Below are 26,001 nucleotides of genomic sequence, written 5' to 3' on the forward strand. Positions count from 1 at the left end.
ATTTTTACGCATTTTCTACTAGCGTATGCGCTACGTCGCCGCGTTTTTCCACCGTTGCTCTCATAATTTTTTCTTACGCGCTAGTTATCGTTTCAAATTATTACATTTTTGCACTGACAGCTCGTAATAATCATCGATTAAAAAAGCCAATTTTCCCTGCCGTTATATAGGGAGTGCGTGGCGTACACGCGGAAGTATCATCGCGCCATCACGCACCGTTATTGTTGTTTTTTATCAAGTTCCAGTTTCAGAAAGCTAGGAATAATAGGTAAAATACGAGTTAGTGAAAGAACATTGTATGCATGCGGAGTGCGTCGCGCTGTTTGGAGGGTTAAGTTTTAACGAGTTGAATGTAAAAGCCGCTTTATGCCATTCAACGCGTTCAGCAGCAGTAGTAGTGGTAGTAGTTACACTAGTAACTGCTACAAAAAGGACCGTGCGGTAGAAAGGGAGAATTCCGAATGTAGCGCAGTGTGTAAACAAGCGCCTGTATATGGGAATAAACTGTTAATGTGTGCGAGTGCACATGCGTGTGTGTTGGTTGTGCGGATGGGATGGGGTAGGAGGGTGTGGTGCGGATATGCGACTGCACGACTGCTGTATGTAGTCGACTCGAATGAACCGCAAAAAGCGCCCATTCAGGCGAAGCACTGCGGGGTCGCTTTTTTGGGAGCTTTTATCAGTTGACGATCTTCCGTGAGACGCCGTTAAGATTAAATCGAACGATTACGTCGAGCGTGAAAAGCTGCAGAGAGAGAGAGAGCTGCAGCTCAAGTTTGCTTGTCAACACCCTTCAGTCCGACGATCTTTTTTCTGCCGAAAACCACGTTCCGTAAAGTACAGTGTATATAGCTAGGTTCACGGCGTACACCGCAAAGAGCCTAAATACTTAAGCAGTCGCAGGTTAAATTGACGATATTCCGGTTTAAGAGTCGGAGAATGGACGCTCGGCAGAGACATTCATTTGGGGATACTCTTTGATTACGATGTATATAATTGACGCATTTCGCCGAGTACAAAACAAAAGTCTCTCTCTCTCTCCCTCTCAATAAGCCCTGACGAAGATGGAGTTGCGCGCGCGCGAGAGCGACTCTCTATTCATACAGCGGGGCTGAGGGGATGAGGTTCACACGGGCGCTAGAGTTAACTTCCTCTCAGCACGTCTCGTCGCTACTTGCCTTCTCTCTCTCTCTCTCTCTCTCTCTCTCTCTCTCTTCTTCACCTCACGCACACACTATACACACTGACGCATACACACACACATCTATACGTACGTATACAGAAATAGCTCTTGCTCGTTCTCTTTCTCTCCGTCGTTTTCTCTATACATCGGAAGTACGATGGTTAGACAACAGGGGGATAGACCGAAGTGAGCGAGAGACTGCTTAATTCGTAAGCTCGCCTTGGTCGTTTACGTTAGTACTTAAAGGGGTTGTACCGCCTCAAGCGTTGACTTTAACTCTCGGGCTATATATAGTAAGCAAGGCGTCCAAGTCTGGCTTCAACCAAACAGCTGGTCTCTCTCTCGCTCTAACTCTTTTATTTCTTGCTCATTCTGTCGATTCTGTCCAATACAGCCTCGCTCACGAACGTGTATCTTATATCTACACCTTTACGTACGTACCATTGACTATCCGCTATCTGAGTAGGCAGCGAGCAGCGGATTTTGAACCCGTCCCGGCAGATACTAATGCTTTCGAAGCTGAACGCTAACTTTTGGGGATTATACACACGAATTCCATGCTATATACGCACTGCAACCTATCGTGGACTTAGCGCATGATCCAATTCTGTCGACATACCTCCACATTGCCTTTTTGTGTTCACTCGCAGCATAAGTTCATTCGATAGATATATCTGTGTACATTACATGGCTGGTTTATTGACAATTGTAAGTGTGAAAAGAATAAATGACCGGTAAAAAAGTGAGCTCAACCCGGAAGATTCTGAACCGGCTCTTGCTGCCACTGTTGCTACGTAAGGATAGTATGAAAAAAATTGACATAAGGAAATTCCATCATAAGCCTTGTTATGAGATCCAAGGCCGCGTGAGCACATTTTCTTAGCAAAGTTTATGCTCAACTGCGCGTCTTATGGAGGATGAATTTTTTTATACAGATTACATTATATCATAGCTCTAGGAGCCTCGAGTGCTTCTAATGGGACAAATCCCATTTAAATTTCGATAAAAAAAAAGATATACACAGTTTGATGAGCATTTTTGTCTGAATGTTTTACAACGACTCTTTCTTCACTATTTTTTGCCTCTCCAAATTATTAAATATTTGACTAGTTATACAGAATAAAAAAAAATTACTTTCAAAATGTAAACAATTTTTATATCCTAAAAAATTCATTTTGTTATTTTATTATCATTACAGGACGTCCTGAGCCAACAGTGAGATGGTACATAAACGGAAAACTCAAAGATGATGAATCTTACGAACGTACAGCTGGCGACGTTATAGAAAAAAAGTGAGTTTTAATACACCACTTTACAGCATAGCGTAACATGTTGCATACAATGTTTTATAGCGCGAAAGCCTGAAATTAGCGTCAAAGTTGCGATTTTTAGCTTATAGTGCTATGAATAACTTTTTTTACATTTCTCGTGCATAACCATAATTTACTTTTATTTTTATAGGTTAACGGTAAAATCGCTAAATAGATCGCATCTCTTTTCCAATTTTACCTGTCAAGCACAGAATACTCATCTTGTAGAACCAAAGCAGGTGTATGTCATCCTCGATTTAAACCGTAAGTTATTCAATAATTACTTCCAGTCATTGTATTTAATATCTAGGTAACTCGAGTGTAACCCATGACGTGAAAGTAACATTTGAAATAATTATCAGAGTTACTTAGTATGTCTCTCAACAAATATTATGCAAAAATTATTATTTGAAGTTTCATTTATGCTAGTTTAAAATTCAAAGAATCTTGATACAAACTTTTATTATTCATTTGGCATTAGATAATAAATTAATATTTTTGTGTAATATAATTTTTATCGGGTACTCTAGGCATTATAATATAAATGGCCTACTCTCTTTACCACAGATATTTTTATAACATTTTTTAATAAAAAAGAAGCGAAAAACGGGTTTAATGAAAAATTCAAAAAGCATTATTTATACTTTTAATTGATATATAATATAACTTCTACAAATATAGCAGTTTTTAAAGGCCACTTCACGTTTTCATTACATTTTTATGTGTCAGTGAACTTTTTTATTAACTACCATAAATTATAAAAAAAATTGAATATACTTTCATGCACCAAAGATCAAATGCAATCTGCTATTAATTAACCTTCCTGTTCCGTTCATTTAGTCCATGAAAGAAATTTTATTTGCTGCTGAAATAATAAATGAGTATTTTACATGCCAAAAATCATATTTTATTAAAGTTCTATATTTTATCGCATATAGGTTATTCGATTTGACAAAATCCAAAAGTGGTTGTATATCCGTGACATTTATGTATGCTATATATGTTCCATTTGACGAGGGGTTGGTCAGAAAACAGTGACTAATTTTTTACCCCTCTATTTTTGCTTCATTAAATATCGTACATTCTTGGAAGTATCTTTATGAATGAATAACCCCGATTCTTTCAGACATTAAGAGTCAACATACATTATGCGATTTTAACCATCTGGGTTGTTACTGTCCCAATTTCTGGTATTTATCAAATTAGTATCAGTATAATTAAAATGAATTCATAATTATATTTTCAAATTAATACGATTACAATAATAATCGTTCAAAGTACACTTCAATATATCTGTGCCAATTATCAAATCCCTTATATTATATTTGAATTAAAAATAAAATTACAACCGAATTTGCGAAAGAAAGAAAATTTTTAAATTTAAACTTATTATACTTTTTTTGAATAATATATCATCGATTTATTATATACTTTAAACTTCTTTTTTACAGTCAAGCCATTAACTGTTAAAATAAGGAAAAATATTGGGCAAGGTGTTGAAGGCGAATCTTTAAAAGCAGGCGAACGTTACGAGGTTGAATGTGAAACAACTGGATCACGACCACCTGCTGTCATAACGTGGTACAAAGGAAAAAGACATCTGAAACGTGTCAAGGTGAGCAAAAAAATTTTTATGTTTGATAGCTGCGATATTGATAGCTGAATTTCATGTCATGGGATGTGTAGAGAGATGAAAAAAACAATTTACCATTTAATAACAAATATTTTCATTATATTATGAAAAGTTAATTGATAAATTCGTTGGTATTTTGAAATAAGTCTTTTATTAAACCGTTAAGAGACCAAGCTCATAAAGTATACTTTTGTGATAAAGCAATTCATAGGTGAACCCATAAAAAAGTTATCGAGTTTGCGAAAGTGCACTCTTTATCGCATCTCATCTGGAAACCTTGTGGCTGCATCGTTATCTCGTTATAGTTTTTCCTAGACTTTCTTAATGTAGGGTGTAAACTTATTCTTCTATCGACCTAATTATAAAATTTTTCGAGCAAAAAACGTGTAGCAAAGACGGCCAAAGCTTCGAATTGGGCAGTAATACCAGCATTTTTCCGAACCATTTTCGATGCGAGAATTCGTAACTTACGAGGTTAACAGCACCTGCAGCGGGAGTGGCAGCTTTAGCTCCTGTGGGATACGATAACCATCGCAGTGTGAGCGCACAATCTCTCTCGCGAGATTCACTTCTTGGCTGGAAAGAAAGAGACAAGAAGGAAAAAGACCGCGTGAAATGATGGGATGAAAAGAGTGCGAGCTAGAGAAGAGAGTGAAAAAAAGGGATAAAATAGCAAATGCAAAATATTTTACCGGAAATAACCTCGCGAATGGATCCAAGAAAGTAAAATATGACGAGAAAATTATTAACAGAGATATTTTCTCTTCTTATTTATTTAGTCAAATCGATAAAGTCAAAACACAATTTCTCTAAAGTTAGATTTTGAAAATCCTTTAAAAACAATAAAATAAATAAAAAATATAATGGATGTCAAATATAAGAGTTAAATTTTGCAGAATAACATAAAAAGCCTGAATCCTTTCTGTCTCCTAGAAAGTTCTGTATGATAATTACTACTTGGTGGTTGAAAAACCCTTACTCCAGTCCCAAGCTATTTTTCTTCTTTACTGTACCCCATTTACTATAGAAAGCAAACTAATATTAATAATCGAAAGTTATGATCAGATGTCATGAACATGCGAATTAATAATACAGATATAAAAAAGCTAAATGTTTATGAAATTGGGTGACTAAATTATAAAATGGTTAACAAAAAAAGAATTTTTCCAAAATTGTATGAAAATTAAAAGGACACAGTTTTTGTTCCACGCAACATATGTAAAGATTTTTTTATTAAACCCTTGATTATACAAGGTATGTAGATATGAACATTCAACTTTACACAGATTTTATGATTTTACGACCCATAGAATAGTACAGCAGATATGTTACAGTACATTCAGAATAATAAAAATGTACGTAGACATTCCCATTTACTGGCGTATTGGTCGATACCTAACGAGCTCAAAATAAAATTATTAAGAGGCTCGAGATTACGATTGAATAAAAAAGGATTAAAAAAAGGAAAAAAAAATATTCTTCATAGTGAAGGAAAAAACACATTACAAGCACGAATAGAAAGAGAGGAAAAAAAATTGTTCTCATACTCCGTCAGTGTATTACTAGTTCTGTACATTCATGTAAGCTTCATTCGATATTATCGATTAATCTCCTCACGCTTGGCAAACGCATCACGTAGTATCGAGTATGCATTAGTGTATTAAGCATTCCCTCTGTATTCCATGCGCAGATAAGCTCGACTTGCTTGCACTGTGCGCGCACGAGGCGCGGCGAGCTTGACGAAGCAGAAAGTTATTTCCTCTTGCTGCTGCTGCTGCTGCTGCTGCTCTGCCTCTACCTTTGGGAGCTAGGGAGTAAGAGAGAGAGAGAGAGCAATGCGCACAACTATATCCATTGCTTGCAGTATTACTTTTATAAGTGAGGGAAAACGTTGCAGTTGCCTTAACTGTGCAGCGCGCAGCCAGAGATAATTATTCGAATCTTTGGCTCCGAGCTTGCAACGAAATCGAAAATTTACACTTCTCTTTCTCGAACTAAAACTTGCCTCTTCTCACGTAGCTTTATCCCAAGGAATACTTGAAGCGCGGCTCGTCTGCAAAATGCTTGATCCACGAGAATGTGCGTAAGTACGCCGTGTAAGTGTAAATCTGTCGGTGACTGTGTGTCGGTGAGTTAGCGCGCGGAGAGGGAAAATGTCACAACAACTTGACTCGCTATCGCGTCTTGCAACTTTTATGCTGCCGTTACATTTCCTTTTTCGTTTTTCTTTTTTCTATATCTATTTACAGTGCCACACCAAATGCTGGATTTTCGTCTTGACGATCCGCGACGACGATAGGAATGGTGACGGCAGCTCGAAAAAACAAAACGCGTGCGAGATAAGGATACGTGCCGGGCCTTGCCGATGAGTCATGTGGAGAGAAGAGTCTTGTATAAAAGAGATTTTTCAAGAAACGGAAGAGCCAAGCCCATATTCGTATTTTTTGAGCCTCGAATATTTTCTTTGCATACCGTCTTCCTGGGAATTCATAGAGCATACGAGGCATGCACTTTTCCACGCAATTTTTTCCTAGCTTCATTATTCCTTACTTTAGTTTTTAGAGTTTTAGATAAAAAACAGAAATATTATTTACTCATTAATAGATTTTCTACTATATAATATGCTAGTACTAGCTGTAACCTTCCTATTTTGGTATTGGATTAATTTTTACTTGATATTCATTGAAAGGCAGACGTTAATTAATTTTTTGACAGAGTTTAATAATTGGAAATTGAAATAACTCACAAAAAACTTGGAGCTGTATATATACGTATATATGAGAGCACAGAATATTATTTTCTTAATTTTAAAATCTACCTCTGGCTGGCTGAGAAAATCATTTATCTATAGAAAGAGTGAGTGAGAGAAGTAGAGAGTGGAAGAGATAAAACTTAATCCCCACTGCAAGATATCTTTTTGAAATATGTAGCGCGCAATTTTACACGCCCAGACAGGACAGCCATGTAATTAAAAATACAGCCTGACTATTTCTAGGCCTTACTACTACTTACTGAGCTGGCAGATGCTCCTTCGACCTAACGAAGCATCTTTTTTATCCTACTACACGCACCTGTGCGCGAAAGAGTACGGCATTAATGAGGAGAACTCAGCGAGCGAAGAGAGTGAGGATGTTTACATCCTCGCACACACGCGCGTGCACGTATACGAACAGAATTTTTAATAGGCCTGGCTTTCGTACTCGAGAGATCATCTATTCGAAAATTGTAAAAAACAGCATTAAAAAATTCGGATTTTGTTGAAGAAATTAATTGATCCGGAAATACTTCTGTTAATGTACTTGAATAATAAAAACAATTAAACTAATTGTTATTTTTTTATAACAATCCCTGTTTCGGCAAATCTCGTTGATCCTTGTATAAGAAATATCATCTCTTGCGCTAGGATAGTTATTTCAAAAGAAAAGTACGAATCCATTTTCTTGCTTTTTATTCAAGTTTCTAGGGCTTACTATCTACTAGCAGAGATTTATATATTGATCACTATAGAAATAACCATTGCCAGGTGCTAAACTTAACGCGCTGCGTCAGCTATGCAATCACAATGTACGTATAGCTATAGCAAGACTGAGAAAATGAGAGATAGACAGAGAAATAGAAAGAGAGAAGGAGCGGAGAGCCGCGAATATTAGCTTGAACAGGTGTGTATGTGGTCTATTCGCGAGTGTGTGTGCGCGCGAGTGCACAGCCGAGAAAGAGAGAAGCTGAGCGAAGAAGAGAAAATGAATAAAGAAAGAAGACAGATATTAACATAAGCAGATCTTGTAACTGGCGGATCACGTAGAGCAATTTTACCGCATTACCATTCTGATTATCCTCTGCAAGCATCCACTCTTATAGTCTCAGACGTAACTCGAGGCAACGCCGTCGTAGTCGTCGTCGTCTTCGTCGTCGTTGTCGTCGTCAGCATCGTCGTTTTTCTCTCCCTCTACTCGGCTTTCCACACGCGGTATCTCATAAACTCTTGCTCATTCCCTTAGTTATACCTTTCTCATTTTACTATAACGGATGCATTCACATACATACATGGCCGATTCTTTGCGAAATCAAATGGTTAAGAAAAATATTTGGCTGGCATCATTAGAAGCCATACATGTCCCCAAATTTGATTAACATTTTTTAAACTATCAAATACTCTTTTTGGAAGGCCCAAAGTTGACATTTTTTCAGAATCCATGATTATGTGATAAATCCCTAACAAAGGATTTTTACAGTCTAAAAATTTTCAGAGTTTCGGTACAATGTGTCGAGTAACTTCAAACTTGATTTAATTTTGACTTGTACCTTTCTCTTTGTGATGGCAAGCTTTTGAAGTGTTCAAACTATCGTAGCCTATTTTTCTCAGTTCAAACAACTTTTAATAAAAAAACACGTTTTTTATCATTCAGACAGGACTGAGCTAGGAATTTTTTTTTTATAATTAGGGATAACTGAAAATGAGACATACGATTTCGCATAGAATCGACCATATATTATGACTGCTCTCGGCAGTAGTTGCGCGCGTGCGCCTCGTGCAGTTTTTCCTTTACTGTAAACACGCACACGCGGGTGCGTCACTTGCTACAGGTGTAGTATTACATTCTTTTCCGCGTCGCTACTTCAACAAAGTAGATGCTTTATCTTGGTTTTGTACGTTTGCGCCAGCGAAAGAGCGCTTCCTTTTCAGGTTACAATATTTTCCTCTTTGATTCTTAAGACGAAAAGAGAACGGGAGCAAAACCTGCGCGTGCACTGTATTTCTTTCTCAATTTCATTTTTTCCCCCTGTTTATATGCATATCTGCATCAACATCCTGTGCATACAGCGAGGCCATTGATGACACTTGAATTGCTTTGATTTGCCTCTGCTTGCATGATTATTAGAGAAAAGTCAAAGATGATGAAAGTGAAGCTGTTTAATATATAATTCTCTATTTTGTTTTATCTATCACCAAACAATTTTAAATTTTAGCTAGACAAAATACAATTATTGAAAATTCATTTTGAAATCTAAGCTTAACTAAATAATAACTTGAAGATTATAATAATCATTTGAACTCATGTGGCGTTTTAAAAGTTAAAAAAAACCTAAAAACTTAATGATCATTTTCTGTAATAAACTTTATAACTTTTTTATACATTCCGTAAAATTTCATAAATATTTTCATTAAGTATCAACATTTAATAAAATTTTTATGCAACCAAAGACTCATAAAACGCTGTAAACTTTATTTTTAAAATTATTTAGTTGCTTTTTCATACTCGGGATGTTTGGAAAAAATGTAGTATGCCGCGCACGCATTGTTCGTCATAATACCCATTCCTCGTTGTATTTTTTCCCATAATTATTTAATTAATTTGCATGTTATTATTTTTTTTTGCACCAAACGAGACGCCTGAGCTGAGTAACACAAGTAGTTTAATAAAAAAAAAAAAAAAACTAGCAGCGTATCTCAATTAAAAGCTCAGGCTCCAATTACCCGAAAGTACTTGAAACGAACGAAAGGAAAAAACTTGAAAAACAAAAGTAGCAAACCATTACAACCGCAGACCAATGATTTCTCTTCGAGACGAGTGGCGCGTCGAAATCTAAACTCGCCCGGTGTACATTCACGCGTGCTGCAGGTAGATATAAGCTCTCGGCCCGCCCACCCAGCCGTCAGATAAATTGCAAATGTTTAACAATCAGCGACGTAAACGTGACTCTGCCGCTCGCAGCGCTCGTCTCTATAGATACAAAACAAAGCAGATTTTTATATAGAAAACTGCAACAGTGCAATTCGCGCGCATTCACTGACCTAGGCTGCTGCATCATTTTTTATTTCTCTTTTTTTTCCAACGAGCTCTATACACGGCTGTTACTGCTACAACTAAAACTACTACTTCTACTACTAACCCTACTAATACTACTACTACTACTACTACTAGTACTGCTTATTCTTTTTATTTCATGAAATTTAATTAACGTACGATGCAATTAAGGTCGTTACACGCTTCTACAGTTATTTTTCATTTCTCATTTGGCTCCCGCACGCGCAGCTTGCATTTCTTTTCGTTCATGCAGCAGGTAGAAGCAGCAGAGGCAGCAGCACTAACACATGCATAGCGCGCGCATACACGAACACGTATATTGAGTGCGTAGTCTAAACCCACACTTACTCGTTCCTTTCCTCCGGAGCAGTAAAAGTTTTTTCCTTTTTTTTCTTATTCTATCTCTATCTTGTGCTCCCTGAACTCTATACGTACCTGTCCTTTTAAATCAGGCTAAGAGATGGATACGTTCATCGTGGAAGCGTAGCGCACGAACGGCTGTAATGTAGCAGTAGCAGCAGCAGCAGCTGGTGGCCTCGTTGCTTACGGTCCGTCGACTGGCTGCCGCTGCTGCGGCTTCCTTTTATTATTGCTCGAAATTAAGAATATGGCAGACGAATGAGAAAAGGCAGTTACACTCGAAGAAAAAACGAAAGAGAAGGAACCGAGCGCAAACTCGAAGGCGGCAAAAGAAAGAGCGCAAAAAAAAGGATTTCGCGAATCTGCGCCAAATAATACCGACAGATTTGCGCGCGTTTGCTTCCTTTCGTCTGCTGGCTACGATTCAGTCTTTATAATTTGCGACAATGCTGTGTCGAGATTCTCTCTTTCTCTCTCTCTCTCTCTCTCTCTCTCTCTCTTGCGTAATATTTGTTTTTTCACCATTTTTCTTCGAGCATCTTCCTGCCGTACGCCGCGCCGTACTACAAAGAACACATTCAAACTTGTTGCGAGAATATAACGAAGAAATGAAATTTATACATTGATAATTGCACAAGAAATAAAAAGACATTTAAAAACGCGCTGAATAAATAACAAGATTTAGCTGCACTGCAGCGACAAGGTGTACTTTTAACCGTGTAAAAAATAAATGATAGAGGAAAATGAGCGAGGGAAAAAGTAAAGAAGAAAGAAGAAATGAGGGAAAGCTGATGTCAATCACAAACTTACAATACAAAATCAAAAATGTCGAATGAAGTTGAATGAATACCTTTGATGATTAGTAGTTTTTCTAAGACGCTTGAGTGCAAAGAGTTCATAATATAGATAGTATTTTTTCAATAAATTTGATAAACTGAAAAAGTTGAGATTTTTCACTTGTAAATTGAACTGAAGATTGCATAAACTCAAAAAAATTGCGTTCTTATTAATTTTATGTATCAAAATACTTGTTTACGAGGAAAAACTTACGATTATCCACATCATAAGGGACAACATAACGTTTTTTTCTATAGAAAGCAGATATTAAGTTGCGCAATGCATACTGTGATGCGATTGTGATAAAAGTCATATGATAAAGCTCCTGTAGTCCTGTGTTCTGTATCATAAACCTTCATTACGTAACGCTCTAGACTTATATGAAGGTAAAGTAAACCATCTAGTTAATGAATATACTATTGCTTTTCAAGATTTGATATCTAAAAAAATTCAATGACTGAGACTGAAATAAAACTAAACAGCTTATCGCATAGCTATAATTAAATTTTCAATGAATTAAAAATATTGAAAAATCAACCAATCACAATAAATGTATGTCCAAGAAACAATCTAGCCATTAATATTTCAAGAGTAGAATGTATTTTGTAAAATTATCAATGCGACTGCTGTAATTATTTCATTACCAACTAAAGCGCCAATAACTAGTTAAACTTCAACCCTTACATTACGTGTGTAACCTATTTCTTTGGTGTGAATTCAGACTTATACGCATGAGTAAGTAAATTTTTCTTCTGGATGAATGCAGTTTTCATTTAAAATTTCCGTGCAGTAAACGTATGAATGTCTACTACTAAGTACATTGTAATTTGCACTACATAACTGCTTATGGCAATTCCTATGGATAGAGGGGGCGGTATTACTAAGGCGCTATTGCAATCACGAGATAACCTCGCTATGTTAAACTATGGGCTTTCAGTTGCTAGTAAGTAAGGAATTAAATTCCTACAGTACACGAATATTTACAAATAACCTCAAATATTTGCTCGGAGCATATTGTGAAAATTCCCCGTGATTGGATATAATCAACGAAGTTATGGAAAGTTTAGGAAACATAATTAGGTACTTGATAACTTTTTTATAAATGTCATAATATTTATTATAGCGATCGTCTCATAAAACTTGATTATTCTTCAGTGTGAAAGAAGAATCATATGATGTTTGGTCAGAAGCAGAAGACTATATTTTCGATTCGAAGGACTCTTGCGAAATCAAAAACATTAAAACATTCAATTTTTGTCCAGCATCAGTGAGTTTAATGATTTAAGTTATCTTTTAATTTTTCACTACCAAAAACTATCAGTCAATCTCAATTTTAGGTAAATTTCGCAAATGAGGCTATGCAGTTTCAAAAAAAGTTAGGTGAAAACATTTTCGTTGATTTTGAGTGCAAAAATGTTAAACCAGAGCTAAAGTCTTCACCAACAATAAACTTCAAAACTGAGTTCCAAAATTATCCACCAAATGTGAAAATAGAAAATGAAAATCAAACCAATGAAATAAATGAAAATATATTCATTGATTATGAGAGCAAAAATGTTGAGCCTGGATTGAAGTCTTTACCAATAACCATCTGCAAAAAAATTCAAAACAAATTATCACATGAGTGCAAAAGGTGTCCCAAAACTTTCAATCGAAAAGCGAAATTAAATATGCACATCTATGCTACACATAAGGGCATTAAATTATATGAATGTGATATTTGTCACAAATCATTTGGATACAAACATAACCTTCAACGCCACATAATTTCAGTACATTATCGGAGCAAACCTTTCAAATGTGACATTTGCCATAAATCATTTGGACTCAAACATCATCTTCAACGGCACGTAAATGCAGTACACAATCTGAGCAAACCATTCGAGTGTGACACTAGTCACAAATCATTTGAACGAAAAAGTAATCTTGAAGTTCACATAAACGTAGTACACATTCGTAATAAACCCTTTGAATGTGACATTTGCCATAAATTTTTTGGATTCAAACATAGCCTCGAACGTCACATAAATGCAGTACATATTCGTAATAAACCCTTTGAATGTGACCTTTGCCACAAATCATTTGGATTCAAACATAGCCTCGAAAGTCACATAAATGCAGTACATATTCGTAATAAACCCTTTGAATGTGACATTTGCCATAAATCATATGGATTCAAACATATCCTCGAACGTCACATACATGCAGTACATAATCACATCAAGCCTTTCGATTGTAACATTTGTCTTAATTCATTTGCGTACCAGAGTCATCTCAAAAGGCACATAATGACGGTACATGATCGTAGCAAACCTTTCGAATGTGAAATTTGTCGCAAATCATTTGGACAAAAGAATAACCTCAAAAGTCATGTAAGTACAGTACATGAGTACAGTAAGAGTACAGTGAGAAAGTACTGTACATGAGTACAGTGAGAGCAAAACCGTCCATTGCGACATTTGTCACAAATCATTCGGATCCAAGAGTGAATTTAATAAATACGTATATTCCACACATGATCTCAACAAACCTTTTGAGTGTAACGTTTGTCATAAATCATTTAGACACAAATATAACCTTCAACGCCACATAATTTCATTACATAATCGGAGCAAACCTTTCAAATGTGACATTGGCCACAAATCATTTGGACTCAAACATCACCTTCAACGACATATAACAGTGTACATAATCGCAGCAAAGCCGTCAAATGTGACATTTATCACGAATGATATACTCGCAAAGACACTCTCAAACTTCACGGAATGATGGTACATAATCGAAGCAAACTTTAGGAATGTGACATTAGAAGAGGTCACGGGCCATTTGGACACAATGAAAATATGTAAAAGAAGATGTTTATGCTTTGTCACTTTGTAAAATCTTTCACGTAATTATACGTTACTTTTGGGAAGAATAATAAAATATTTTAAACTGTTATTCGTTTTGTTGGGACTGTAAATAACCTTATTTTTACCTTTCATACATAAATTAACATATCAACACATCAATTTTCAATCAACTATTCAAAGTGTTGCTGAACAGCAGATCATTCAAACAATTATCATTTGAACTTTTTTCCAAGTATCTGATCCCTATTGTTATGCAATCAGAAAATCCTTAAAGCAATAAAATAATTGTTCATCAACATCGCCTAATAAACCCGACAATTGATTTTCGCACATACTGAAAATGCAATGGCCAATAAAAAAGGTCTGAGAGAAATGAAAATTTAAATTACTGTAAATATTTCTTTACATATACTCCAAAAGCAGAATATAATTTGAAAAATGAAAATCACACTTGGACGTGAAATCTTAATATTTTCTACTAAATAATATCGCAATATAGTAAAAATATGTCTAATTAACTTTATAATATAATTAACTCGAATATCGAAATAGTTCTACTAATGATAGCATGGTTCCTTTTTTGTATATGGGTAATTCTTACGTTTCATAAATGTCAGAAAAATGTTTTAATTGAGATGCTTAAAAAATTTAAGCAAGATTATGAGGTTATGTTATTATACTAAAATAAAGTTAGTACGATATTAAAACGATTAGATAATTTTTAACGAATAAAAAAGTAAAATAACTTGTGCCATTTTATTACAGGAAGAGAAGAGCACGATCAATACAGAGAATCGTACGATCAGTAGGGTGGAATTCGAGCCAGGCGTGGATGACGATGGAAAATCGGTGACTTGCAGGGCGGAAAATCCAAACGTGACTGGACTGTTTCTAGAGACCTCCTGGCGGATCGACGTCGTGTGTGAGTAATTTCAGATTCTCTACGAACTAAATCCCCGTTTCGTGGCACAGGCTACGGTCAGCATCTTCTACCGGTCGTTCTTCGTCCAATTCCTTTAGCTTTTTCGTTTCTTTCTGTCCTCTCTCTCTCCGTCTTTCTCTCTCTTTGTCTATACGGAGACACACACGTACACACCAACACGTACCCAGCCAAAGTAAGTCTAGGCCGATTGCTTTTTTTTATGATCGCTACACGTCCTAACGCTGAGGACTCGACTTCGAACCAATCACTCGCAATTGCTTGTCAATCCTCATTCGCCATAAAGAGAGAAAAACTTTAGCTTCGTAAAAATAGAAAAGTCTACAAACGAATCAAAAAGCTAAAAGCATAGCTAAAATTTTAAAATGCACGAGCTTCAATATTTATGCCAAGCTTAAAGCAAAGTATATTAACGCGGATTATACATGATGGATGCGACACAGATAAAGTGGCTACTTAAGGCTCTCGTATAACGAATTACTACACATACTTCGCACTGTATTTTTTCGAGTTAACTGTGGATCTAACGATTTTTTTGGCATTTGGAAGCATCAGAGATTCAAAAAGTTACCGGGCTCGCAATCATAACAGGCTTACCAAACCGAGAATCCAGATCAATCACTCGATGAAATATCAGTTTGAAGACATAACAATTCGTTACTCTCCAGCATTAATTGAAAAGCTAACGCGCTGACAGAAAGAATGTCCGTCTATAAATTCAAATTTATTTAACGTTGCTCTCCATGCAAAAATAGAATATACCCAAGCTTTCTTTGTTGTTAGGTAAATTTTTCGTTCAATCTTTTACGGCGTAACCAGCAACAAAGGTCAATTATATACACGTGTATATAGATAAAAAAAATCAAGCTCATTGATGCTTTTGACGCATTGACGGGATCCATTTGATGAATTCTTTCGCTAGCAATACCAGCAGATGCTGTGCTTTATTCCTTTCCTATTTTTTTCCTAGTTTTTTTTTTGTTGTTTTTGCAATTCACGAACAATCCATAACCCTGAAAATTTTTCAACGATGCAAATGCACGCGCGATATTCTTTTTTATTTATTAACCGGTAGCGCTGGATGATGTGTGGTAAAAAAAAAAAGATTGATTTCGTTGTTAGGCGCGTGAAAAATACCAGAGGCGTAGAGAATATAAGAGCAGTTGACGCGCGCGCGCTTGTGGCTAGGCCTGTGTGAAAGCTCGAAGCTCGCACAGTGCGGATATAGCGGCAAAAAGGCTTGGGCCAAAGCAGTCCCCTTAGTGCGGCATTGACTGTCCACTGCTGGTGGTGCTGCTCGCGACGATATGCGTCCGCATCCGTCCGCTTTTATTGACCGAAGAAATTTATCACGAAACTACATTCATCCGCAGGCTCGTAAAACCTGCGCGTCTGGCATACCGTGCGATGCCACTATGGCTGAAAAGTTATGACTCAAACTTTCCCTGACGCTCTCTTTGTGCGATGGTTTGTTGGCTAGGCTGCGCAGATAGAAAGAGCGGCGAAAGAAAGAACAAGAGGGAGCGAGAGAAAGACAGGCGTTCGCGGAGAGGCAGCGATAGTGCGCCAGCACTATCCTATATCTATCGAACTCGATTTCAGGAAGAGAGAGAGGGAGGGATAGAGGGAGGGCTGCAGCTTTTTTGCTCGCCAATGACGATGAACTGCATATATAAGAAAAACGCTCAGTCGTAATAAGATTTGTCGTAAAAATGGATGGGCGTAAAGAAGTATATAAGGAATATTCTCCAATAGCGCCAACACGCGACTCTCTTTTTTCCTACCTCTCTCTCTCTCTCCTTTTCTTATACAATGCTCCCGGGGCAATTACCAGTCTATACGTACGAGGCGAAATTCAGCCGAACGATAATGGTTGCAATGATAAGACATCACTTGACTCGTTCGCGCGCTCGCACTCGTCGCCCCGGAATAGCTCGACAAAATATTAAGTCTCGTTTTGACGCCGTGAAATATCGACGACCATCAGCGTGGCTATAAGCTAACCATTGTTAAATTAATTCATCCACCTCATTCTCTTCTCTTTTTTTTACAGACGCGCCAATAGTGTCGTTGAGGCTTGGCTCGACTCTGAACGCCGAGGACATCAAAGAGGGCGACGATGTTTACTTCGAATGCCAGATTAAAGCCAATCCGCCCTGGTCGAAGCTCACTTGGATACACAACGTAAGTGTTGCATCGACAAATACCTCAACCTTTTTTAATTAATCGAGTCATGAAAGAATAATAAGAAAAACGGTCGAGAAAAAGAGAATTATAGTTTGAAAATGCAGCTGCGTAAGAGAATTTATAGAGATAAGCTTCGGTAATGAGCTCGAGTCATTTTCTCACGGTGAGCGGCAAGGCGCGCGCTGCTGCACCCTAGTGCCGAGCGTTTCTACAATGGACATGAATTATGCAGTATATTTCTTGCCCCGACCGGCGCGCAAGAAAAGTGTGTAGCTACTATATACATCCGAATGGTATGGAAGTTGTAGCAAGCGGCGAAACGTTGTTAAATATTCGGACTGTTAAGTAAATGACTTTTTCATCGTATCGTATTTATCAACTTTATAAATTTCTCATGAACGCATAAAAAGCGAATTTTCAATTTGAACAATTTGCCCCCCCCCCCTGGCTCGATGCAAGTGCGGAAGGAATAAAATCCATACACAAACACGTATTTTCGCTGAAATTGTTTCGCCCATATTAGTCAAATTTTTCTCCCATACTTACGAAAGGTATGGTAAATCTTATGCATGTATAAACATACTTTCTTTCGCTCGACTGCTTACGTACTCGCCTTACTTTTACAGTAGAAAAAAGAAAATCAGTTAAAGAAAACTTTTTTATGCTATACACATCCTCTCAGCAACTTTGCACTTGGTTCTGTGACGAGTTTTTCAGATCCCTTTCCACATATTTTACCTTTATTCATGTACTGCTAGGAATTATTGGTGTACATATGATAAATGTGTTTGCAAGTTTCCTCCTATATATCACTTTTACCAATAAGGAAGACTACGAGCTTTTTCATATTTATATGCAGATTGTACCTTTGAATGAATGCCTTTTTGTAGTAAAGAGAAAGACAATGCCAAGATAACAATGTAAATTTAAAATCCAATTTTGAGACCTTTACAACATCTCAATTATAATTATGAAAATTGTGACATTTAAACTTGCAATATATAATAAAAATCAAATGTTTGTCCTCTGTTAGATTTGTCATATTTATCCCAAGCTCCTTTACTTTCTCTTCGTCTAAAATTAGATAAAAGATGACGTTCGAGAAGCTCTTGGAATATCATTATATTTTCCTCATTACCAAGATAACCTAATGCTGTCGATATTTCACTAGTAAAGGAGTATTAAGCCACTGCTCTTCGATTTTTCGAGCAATAATAATGATTGGAAAGATAAATCAGGATTTAATGTAATATACGAGTCAAGTTTAAATATCTATTTATATTTGAGATCGAGCATTTTAAAGTGCTGCATTATTGGCTTCATGGTTGTATGGGTGTACATAGGTGCAATTGACACATGATATTCGCAGAGCGTCGAACGCATGCTCGCATATATATACGTGTATCCATCTACCCGATGCCAAGCCACAATCTCCTACTTTTCCCTTCCATTTTAATCGGCACTTCTCACGTCTAGACGCTCCATAATCGCAAGCCATTAGATAAGTATCGTGACATCGACAAATACCTACATGCACACACGTACAGACACACCCACACATACTCGCTCACACACACGCGCGCACACATTTGAGAGCGCAGGTAGCGATTATACTATTTCTGTTAAAATCGTAGGAATTACTTGGAAGGACGTTATATAAACGAGCACATACTGATAAGCTCGCTGAGTCGAGCATTTATAGGCAAAAGATATACACGCTAGTAATTACGATTGAAGCTGGATGTAGAGGAAAAGCGTCGATTCGACCCTGGCGCACCCAGCGTATATTCTACTTCGCATTCAAGCGCATTTTGGTCCAGGCTAGGTATGCCGTATACATTGGGGTGCTCATGCACTCTCGTGTACAGAGGCGTATATACCATAGCACTTATATATGGACAGCTCTATGTTAAGTCGAATGAGTAAACAATTTTTCCTTCGGATATGATAAACTTGTTGTTTTTTATGTCATACATGTCCTCAAATTATGTTAGCATATTTTAAGGACCATTCTGTTGTCATGTTACTGTAATTCATCGTTATCACTAAGACTAGAAGAATTCCTACCTCAGTCCTAGCGAACTTTAGGAAAAGGGAGCTTTTTTATTGCCAATTGCCTAAATTAAAAAGTAACTTCTCTTAAAATGTCTCGAATTTTTTGTGAAGACTCATTGCAAAAATTTATGAAGAATCTGTTGACATTCTAAGGAATTACGGTGAATTTTATGGTGATGAAAATCCTGATCGAACTCAATTAGATTTTGACTTTCACGCTTCTCTGTATAATGAAAAGCTGCCAAAATGATCAAATTCTTTAAATGTATTTTTTTCTACAAGTTAGAAAAATTTTCTCTTCTGTCTTTCCCTACATAAAAACGATCCCAAAAACTCTATACAACTAAAATTTAGGGGCACTTATGACATTGAAAACAACAAGTTATTCTTGCAAACGACAAAAAAAATTTTTGCTTATCGATTTTACATAGAACTGACCGTATATGTAGTATATATATGTATAGTAGATATATGTATATATGTTTACATCGCACCAGCTAAATTCCCTGGAGGATGCCCTCTTCTCTTTTATATACATATACACAGGAAAAACGCTTCAACATGCGGATAGTCGAAGCGCAACTCTTCTGCCTCTTCCAGCTCTTTCTCTCTCTCTTCCCATCTCTCTCTCTCTCTCTCTCTCTCTCTCTCTCTCTCTCTCCCGCAGAACCAATCGCATTCGGAAATCCCGGTGAGGCCTTAAAAAATCGTCAGAATCATCCTCGTCGATGTCCTCGCTCGCTGCTATTGCAGCTGCTCTGTTGTTATTGCTTCTCTATTCCTCCCCGACTGACTTCTACTCTATACGGTCTACGTAAAGATCGTAAAGAGTGTCGACGGAATTTTGTTATATCGTACTAAAAAAGAAAAGAAAAAGAAAACGCCCCAATTGAATGGAATAAGATGCCAAGTCGGACTAATTTTAGCAGGAAGTGAAATGGAAGCGGAATCGAGCACGGCACCACCACCGCCATAACGGGGTGTATTTGGGGTAGGTTTCACCTAACGTATTATATAATGTGCGCAACGAAAAAAAAATAAAAACGATAATAATAGAGAACGGGTGGATATAACAGCTATATTATATATCCACGCGGCTAAATAAACTCGAGCTCAGTAAAATGTTGCGACTGTGATCGTCGGTACACTACGTCGTCGTACAGCCCGAGGAGAAAACTTACCGACAAGCCAATTGTGAGAGCAGATTTTCATTATATACACCTACACGCGCTGCTCAGCTCGCCCATACCTCCCTGATTATATCTCGTTCGATCGCCCTTTTCAAGCCGAGGGATTTCAAAAGATGCTCAAGACCTTATAATTTCATCTAAGTGGATTGCTTTTTTTACATTTAATGCCGGCGCTGAACTTTCTATGAATTTTATATGTATAGGTGTTATACAGCGCAGCCGTAGTACGCAAGAAGGAAGAAAAAAGTTGCAAGCACGTGAGGAAACAACGCTAAGCTTTCAGTATCAGACTATAAACGGAAAATGAAAAAATCTGCACGAGATCGTTGTTCAAGGGAGAACAAAAAACGTACACTTATTCTAGTTTAAGGGCTCAAAGAGGGCATTCATTAATGATTATTTTTGATAAATTTGAATAAAATATTTTATTAAATTGTACGTGGAAGTAGTCAAAGTTGATCTTATGCTTAGCTTGAGGTTGCGTTGATGGATAATGATCCATCAAAGAAAATGAAAACCACATACAACTAAATTGTGTCAAACACTTGGAATTTTACGGCAAACAGCTTAGATATCCCAAATGCTTATCGCTGAAGGTTTATAGACTTATACCAGTTAATTTAAGTGTTTGTAAGTATTTAACTGGACAAAGTACTTTCAAATGGGGTATTGAAAAAGGCCCTTATGCCTGTTTTCTGAAAAAAATTTTTTTTTCACATTTTCTGCTTAATACTATAAATAGAAATATATAATTATTTAAACCCCCTATGAACCGTTAAGCCATTGATGTAATCGTGTGATATCTATGATGTTATCCAACTAGATAATTCAGATAGTGCTTTTCGTCATTATTTTTTTTTCTTTCATAAATCGGATAGAGTCAGTTCCATAAAATAAATATCAATAATTATTATAATTTGATTAATAAGAGGATAAAGATTTTGTTGAAGATGAGACGTCCAATCATTAAAATGTACAACATTATATCGCAGCTGAAGTTTTCACAGAAGCGTTAATGCGACATTTCGAGCAGTTGACAAAAAGCCTACGGAGCCAACTATAGCCGAGAGCTCGCTGCAGCTGAGGCCGCAAAGGCAATGTCGAGGTTCGCTGGGCTTTTGTTGCAGGCCACACATGAATAGGCGGCGGCCTCTGGTAATTCGAGCGTTGATGAAGAGATACATATCTTGAAACTAATCCAGTTATACGTTTCTATGTGCGTCGGCGCGCGCTTCCAAACGTTTCCCCAGCATTTTCATAGTCCCATTTTCGAGTGATGAGGTAAAGGGTAGGCTAAAGGTATATATATACGTATAGCTGCAGCTGCGACTGCGTCCGACCCGAGGCACCTTGAAGATTGCTCGTTTGCATATATAAGCTTAAACCCCCGCAAGGCCTCTGCGCGCCTCGCAGCTGTATTACCCTCAGCAGCAGCTATATATACGTATATATATGTACGTATAGAATAACGGAGAGTCGCGCGAGGAACGCGAGGCAGCTCTCCATGTACGCGCAGTAGTGGGTAGCAGTCGAGAACTCATACGTATATATAGTGGAGAAGCGATGTCGAAGTAGCGATGGTGCAATGGCAGCAAATCCTTGGGAGATTCGATCTGGCTCGAGCTGCTCGAGAGCGAGCACGTGCACGTGCTCATATACATGTGTGAGCTTGCAAAGCTCGCGAGCGCGCGCTCGGATCTCGAGCAGCTCGAGTGTCTGTGTGTGTGTGTGTGTGTGTGTGTGTGTGTGTGTGTGTGTGTGTGTGTGTGTGTGTGCGTGTGTACACATATGTATAACGCTCGACTCGCGCGCGCACTACTACTCCGCTGTATGCATTTCCTGGCGCTCAGCAGCGGCGGTGGTGGCGGCGTCTGGAGGTTTCGATTCGATAAGTTTAACGCTCTCGTAATACCGAACCGACGGCGGTTGAAAAGAGCGAGTTTTCAGAAGTAGGGCGACTGCGCGAGAGGGACTCGGAGTATTTCGTATGTTCTGCATATACACACACACCTATACACCCCGCGTATATGCATATAGCTATAAATGTATCGGAAACCCATATATTGATGAAAAGCCGAGGCGAAGATAAAGATTGAGAATGGGATTGATGGAAAAGGAGTATAAGGAGTAGCGAGCAACGGCCAGGCTTGATGGAAAAGATGAAGCGATGTAGAAAAGGAAGTGGGAAAATTCGTGGTCTTGGTGGCGCTTGCTTTCTCTCTCTTTCTCTCTCTCTCTCAATGCGTACGCGCACAAGCCCCCGAGAAACCGAGCTTCGAGGTGCAACCAAGCGTGAATCAATCTATTTTCTCGACTCGAATGGTCGACTCGACAACACGATGCATCGATTGCACTTTTTTACCCGTGTCAACAAATCTTTTTTTCACCCTATCGGTTCAAAAATTCACTCTTCGACACTCCACGACGCTGCCTCCTCGTTTGGCGATTTATCAATTTTTCAGAAGCACGCCCGAAGTGACGAAATTTTAACTGAGAGACGATGCTCCATATAATTCCGTCGGCCGGTCCAAGTTCAACCGTGTATATAAATAGCCTCGTTACGAAAAGTTACTCATTCGAATAAGTGGCAAAGTCAGACAGACCGGGTGGGTCGAGGAAAAATAAATATGAAAACTGCGAGCGCTTAGAGCAAAACAAAAGAGAAAGTAGAAGGCAAAAGCTCCAAATGGAGAAAAACGTTTTCTTCGTGTATTTGTATATGTATAAGCGGCACGGGAAAACGTCAACGGTCGCTTGCTTGCTTACGCGCGCGCGCTAGTTCGTGCATTTTCTGCCTCAGTTCGTATAACCCAAGTTTCTTTTTTTCTTCTTTTTTTTCCACTTTGTATATATACGTACGTAAAAGTACTTGAACAACGATAATATATCACAGGCCAAGTCTGCGTGAGCTCTGCGTGCCAGTGTGCCTGCGAACAGGTACACATTTATGCTACGATGTGCGGTGGTCTGACCGCTGTGCGGATGTAGCCTCAAAACGAATACAAACGTGAGTTTTTAGATTTTTCAGCTTCCTTGAGCTACTACCAAAATAAGACTTCAATAATATTCCCTGCGGAAAATAGATATGAAAATTCAAAGGACTTCTTCGATCTGTTTTGAGAAATGACAAAATTACTATCTACTACGAAATTACCTCAGGCGCGGTCTATTCAAGATTTTTTTCAATTTTATTCTAATTTTTGCCAAACTGGTATTTTTTGTTTATTAAAAAATTTAAATTCCTCGTTTCTTAAATATTTTGTACACACAAAGTATATAGAGGTAGAATATTATATATTTCAGGACTAAGAGTAAAACAAGTGAGCGTGCTCAACGCCAAATACCGCGGGCTTCCTCTGAGAAAAGGCGAGAATTTACATTGTGGCATTCAAAAAAGAATGAAAGATTGCCGTCGCCCTAATACCTTAATCAAATTTTTAAATCTCAAAGAAAATTGAAGGATCGAGACCGCAATGTCATTGTTAAAATATTTACATAGAATCAAAAGAAATTTTACTGATTATTTACCATGGAAAGTGTGAACTTGTAATGTAAAAGTATTTCAACGAGCTTGCAGGCGTTCAAACGCGCGCTTTACTTGTTTGGTTCATTTTTTGTGTTGAGCCATGAACAACAAGGTGCAATGATAGTAAAAGGATGAACTAAATGAACGCATGTATGCATCTTTTCGCCATTGTCCATCACTTCAATAACTCCAACCCAAGTACATACGCATTACGCACGTACGATGTTTATTCAAGCACGATGTTGTAATGCGCGCAGGAGGCTATTCTAGATAAAATAAAATAAAAATTTACGCAGCCAACGGGAAAGATACTTGAAATGCGCTAAGCAGGATTTTTTTCTTAAAGCCATACTCGAGCTTCAACAGACTGACTTGTTTCGATACACGCGTAAAATTATATGATGGCCTGCTCGCGCTCGAGTTCACTCGTTAGTAATGGCCTTTTCAGCAGCCCTCCGAGTGTATAAGTCATATTTTCAACGACTCATTGCTTTCGGTCGCGTGTGACAACACGGCGCACGTATACTGATTTATTTTATCGTATTTGCTCAATAATGTATACGTATAAAAAATTCAAGTGCGAGGATGGAAGTGATGAAAGTTTGCAGAATAAGTTCAAGTACAAACGGAAGGTTCGCAGGGTGGCCGAGTGTTTTGTGTATTGCGGTTGTGTGAATGTGTATGTGACGCCGCGCTACAGGCGAACGAGTGCACACGTTGGGGGAGTCCCGGGTACTAGACATAAAGAGAGCTAGAAAAGTGAGAAAGAGCAAAGCATCGCGTCGAGATTATAAGTATATAAGGGAATAGCGGCGGTAATACGGCAGCTCGCATAGCTCTTGAAGCTTGCAACGTTCTCTAACTCTCTGTTTCTTACCTTCTCTTTGGTCTAGTGCAGCCAGCCATATACAGCATAGCTTCCTTTTCTTCTTCTTCTTCTTCTTCTTCTTCTTCTTTTTTTTTTAACTCTGCAGTTTTCTACTGCTAGAGCTCCAGTACGCAGCCGATACTTACACACCATGTCTGGTCATAAAAGAATGAAATTCGTTGTGTATAAAGAAGTAAAGCTTGGTGAATGCATTTCCGTGTACTTGCCGTGTGTATAAAATGTATAAGAGGGAGGAAAAAAATAAAGCTGAAAAATTGAGGCGAGCTCTTGAGAAAAACAACTCGAGCAATGTTACGTGCACGAAGTTACGCGGCAGCGTGTGAAACTGCCGAATTAATTTTTCGCGCAGAAAACGTTATTAAATTTAGCAAATCGCGCACTGTAGCACGAGCGGAGAGATTTTAATCATTTAAGCATATACTTTTGCCGCTCCATTCATAAAAAAATTTTACTATATATTTTATTATTTCGCTCGAAATTCAATTTTACAATGCCCCAGCTATTATACACGAGAGATTATAAAGAGTTCAGAACAGCAAATCCAAAGAGTAGTAGTAGTACTTCATGCTCGACAAAACTCCCAAGTATCGCGAAAGTTCACTTTCCGTTTGAACTTTTCTTAAGCGTGAAATTACCAACAAGAACGCATTCTCATGCAATAATCGTCGTTCTGCGAATGCGCGAGTGAGTGTGGATATGGCTATGGTCGAATACATGTTTTTCAAACAATAAAAATAGGAACAGAATAATTCCGGTGCTTGTTTGCAGTGCTGAAATAAAATAAAACCAAACGAGTCCTTCATCACATTGTTCAGTTCCTATTTTTGGAATTCTCCAGGACAAAATGTCACCAACGATCGAACTAATAACAAGCGAAAGTACAAAAAGGACAATCACAGTAAGAGGACATAAGTAAAAGTTCAATAAAAAAAAATCCCCGTGTATCGAGCTTACACAAATCGTACGTACATAGACACACGTAAAGGAGGAAGAGAGCTAGAGCTCGAGCTGGAGCAAAGAGGGAACAATAGGGTGGAATCTGTTGCTCGAGCTTGTTGGCAATTTTTCAGAGAATCAGTGTGTTACCACCTCTATGTAACTCGGAATGCACACCCTCGAGCAGCGACAATTCTTTCTCCTTCCCCCGAGTTGGGTGTAAGCGCCCTAGCAGCTACTACGTTCATCGTCTTCCTCTTTGGCAAAGAAAAGGGCATGACATTAAACGAGTACGT

General features: G+C 37.9%; 2 protein-coding genes across 2 annotated transcripts in view; both read left to right on the forward strand.

Moving 5' to 3' along the window:
- Nucleotides 1–26,001, forward strand: part of LOC106653804 (nephrin-like) — a 212,266-nt gene that overhangs the window by 158,170 nt on the left and 28,095 nt on the right. Inside the window, exons 5-9 of the mRNA XM_023462647.1 lie at nt 2,382–2,475; nt 2,645–2,757; nt 3,945–4,108; nt 14,748–14,904; nt 16,976–17,106. Coding sequence (XP_023318415.1) covers nt 2,382–2,475; nt 2,645–2,757; nt 3,945–4,108; nt 14,748–14,904; nt 16,976–17,106 — 659 coding nt within the window. The remainder of the gene's footprint in view (nt 1–2,381; nt 2,476–2,644; nt 2,758–3,944; nt 4,109–14,747; nt 14,905–16,975; nt 17,107–26,001) is intronic.
- Nucleotides 12,103–13,906, forward strand: LOC106653831 (zinc finger protein OZF-like). The gene is made up of 3 exons (XM_014373416.1): nt 12,103–12,210; nt 12,286–12,397; nt 12,468–13,906. Exons 1-3 carry the CDS (start codon nt 12,185–12,187, stop codon nt 13,554–13,556), a joined length of 1,227 nt encoding a protein of 408 aa, XP_014228902.1. The 5' UTR covers nt 12,103–12,184; the 3' UTR covers nt 13,557–13,906.

Source organism: Trichogramma pretiosum, unplaced genomic scaffold, assembly GCF_000599845.2.
Source record: "Trichogramma pretiosum strain Unisexual culture from Peru unplaced genomic scaffold, Tpre_2.0 scaffold11, whole genome shotgun sequence".
Taxonomy (NCBI): Eukaryota; Metazoa; Arthropoda; class Insecta; order Hymenoptera; family Trichogrammatidae; genus Trichogramma; species Trichogramma pretiosum.

Excerpts from the sequence above, each read along its gene's own strand:
- LOC106653831 (XM_014373416.1), top strand. The coding sequence starts at position 12,185 with ATGGAAAGTTTAGGAAACATAATTAG. Across the intron at positions 12,211-12,285 it reads AGTTTAGGAAACATAATTAG|TGTGAAAGAAGAATCATATG; the intron begins GTACTTGATAAC and ends ATTATTCTTCAG. Across the intron at positions 12,398-12,467 it reads TCAATTTTTGTCCAGCATCA|GTAAATTTCGCAAATGAGGC; the intron begins GTGAGTTTAATG and ends TCTCAATTTTAG.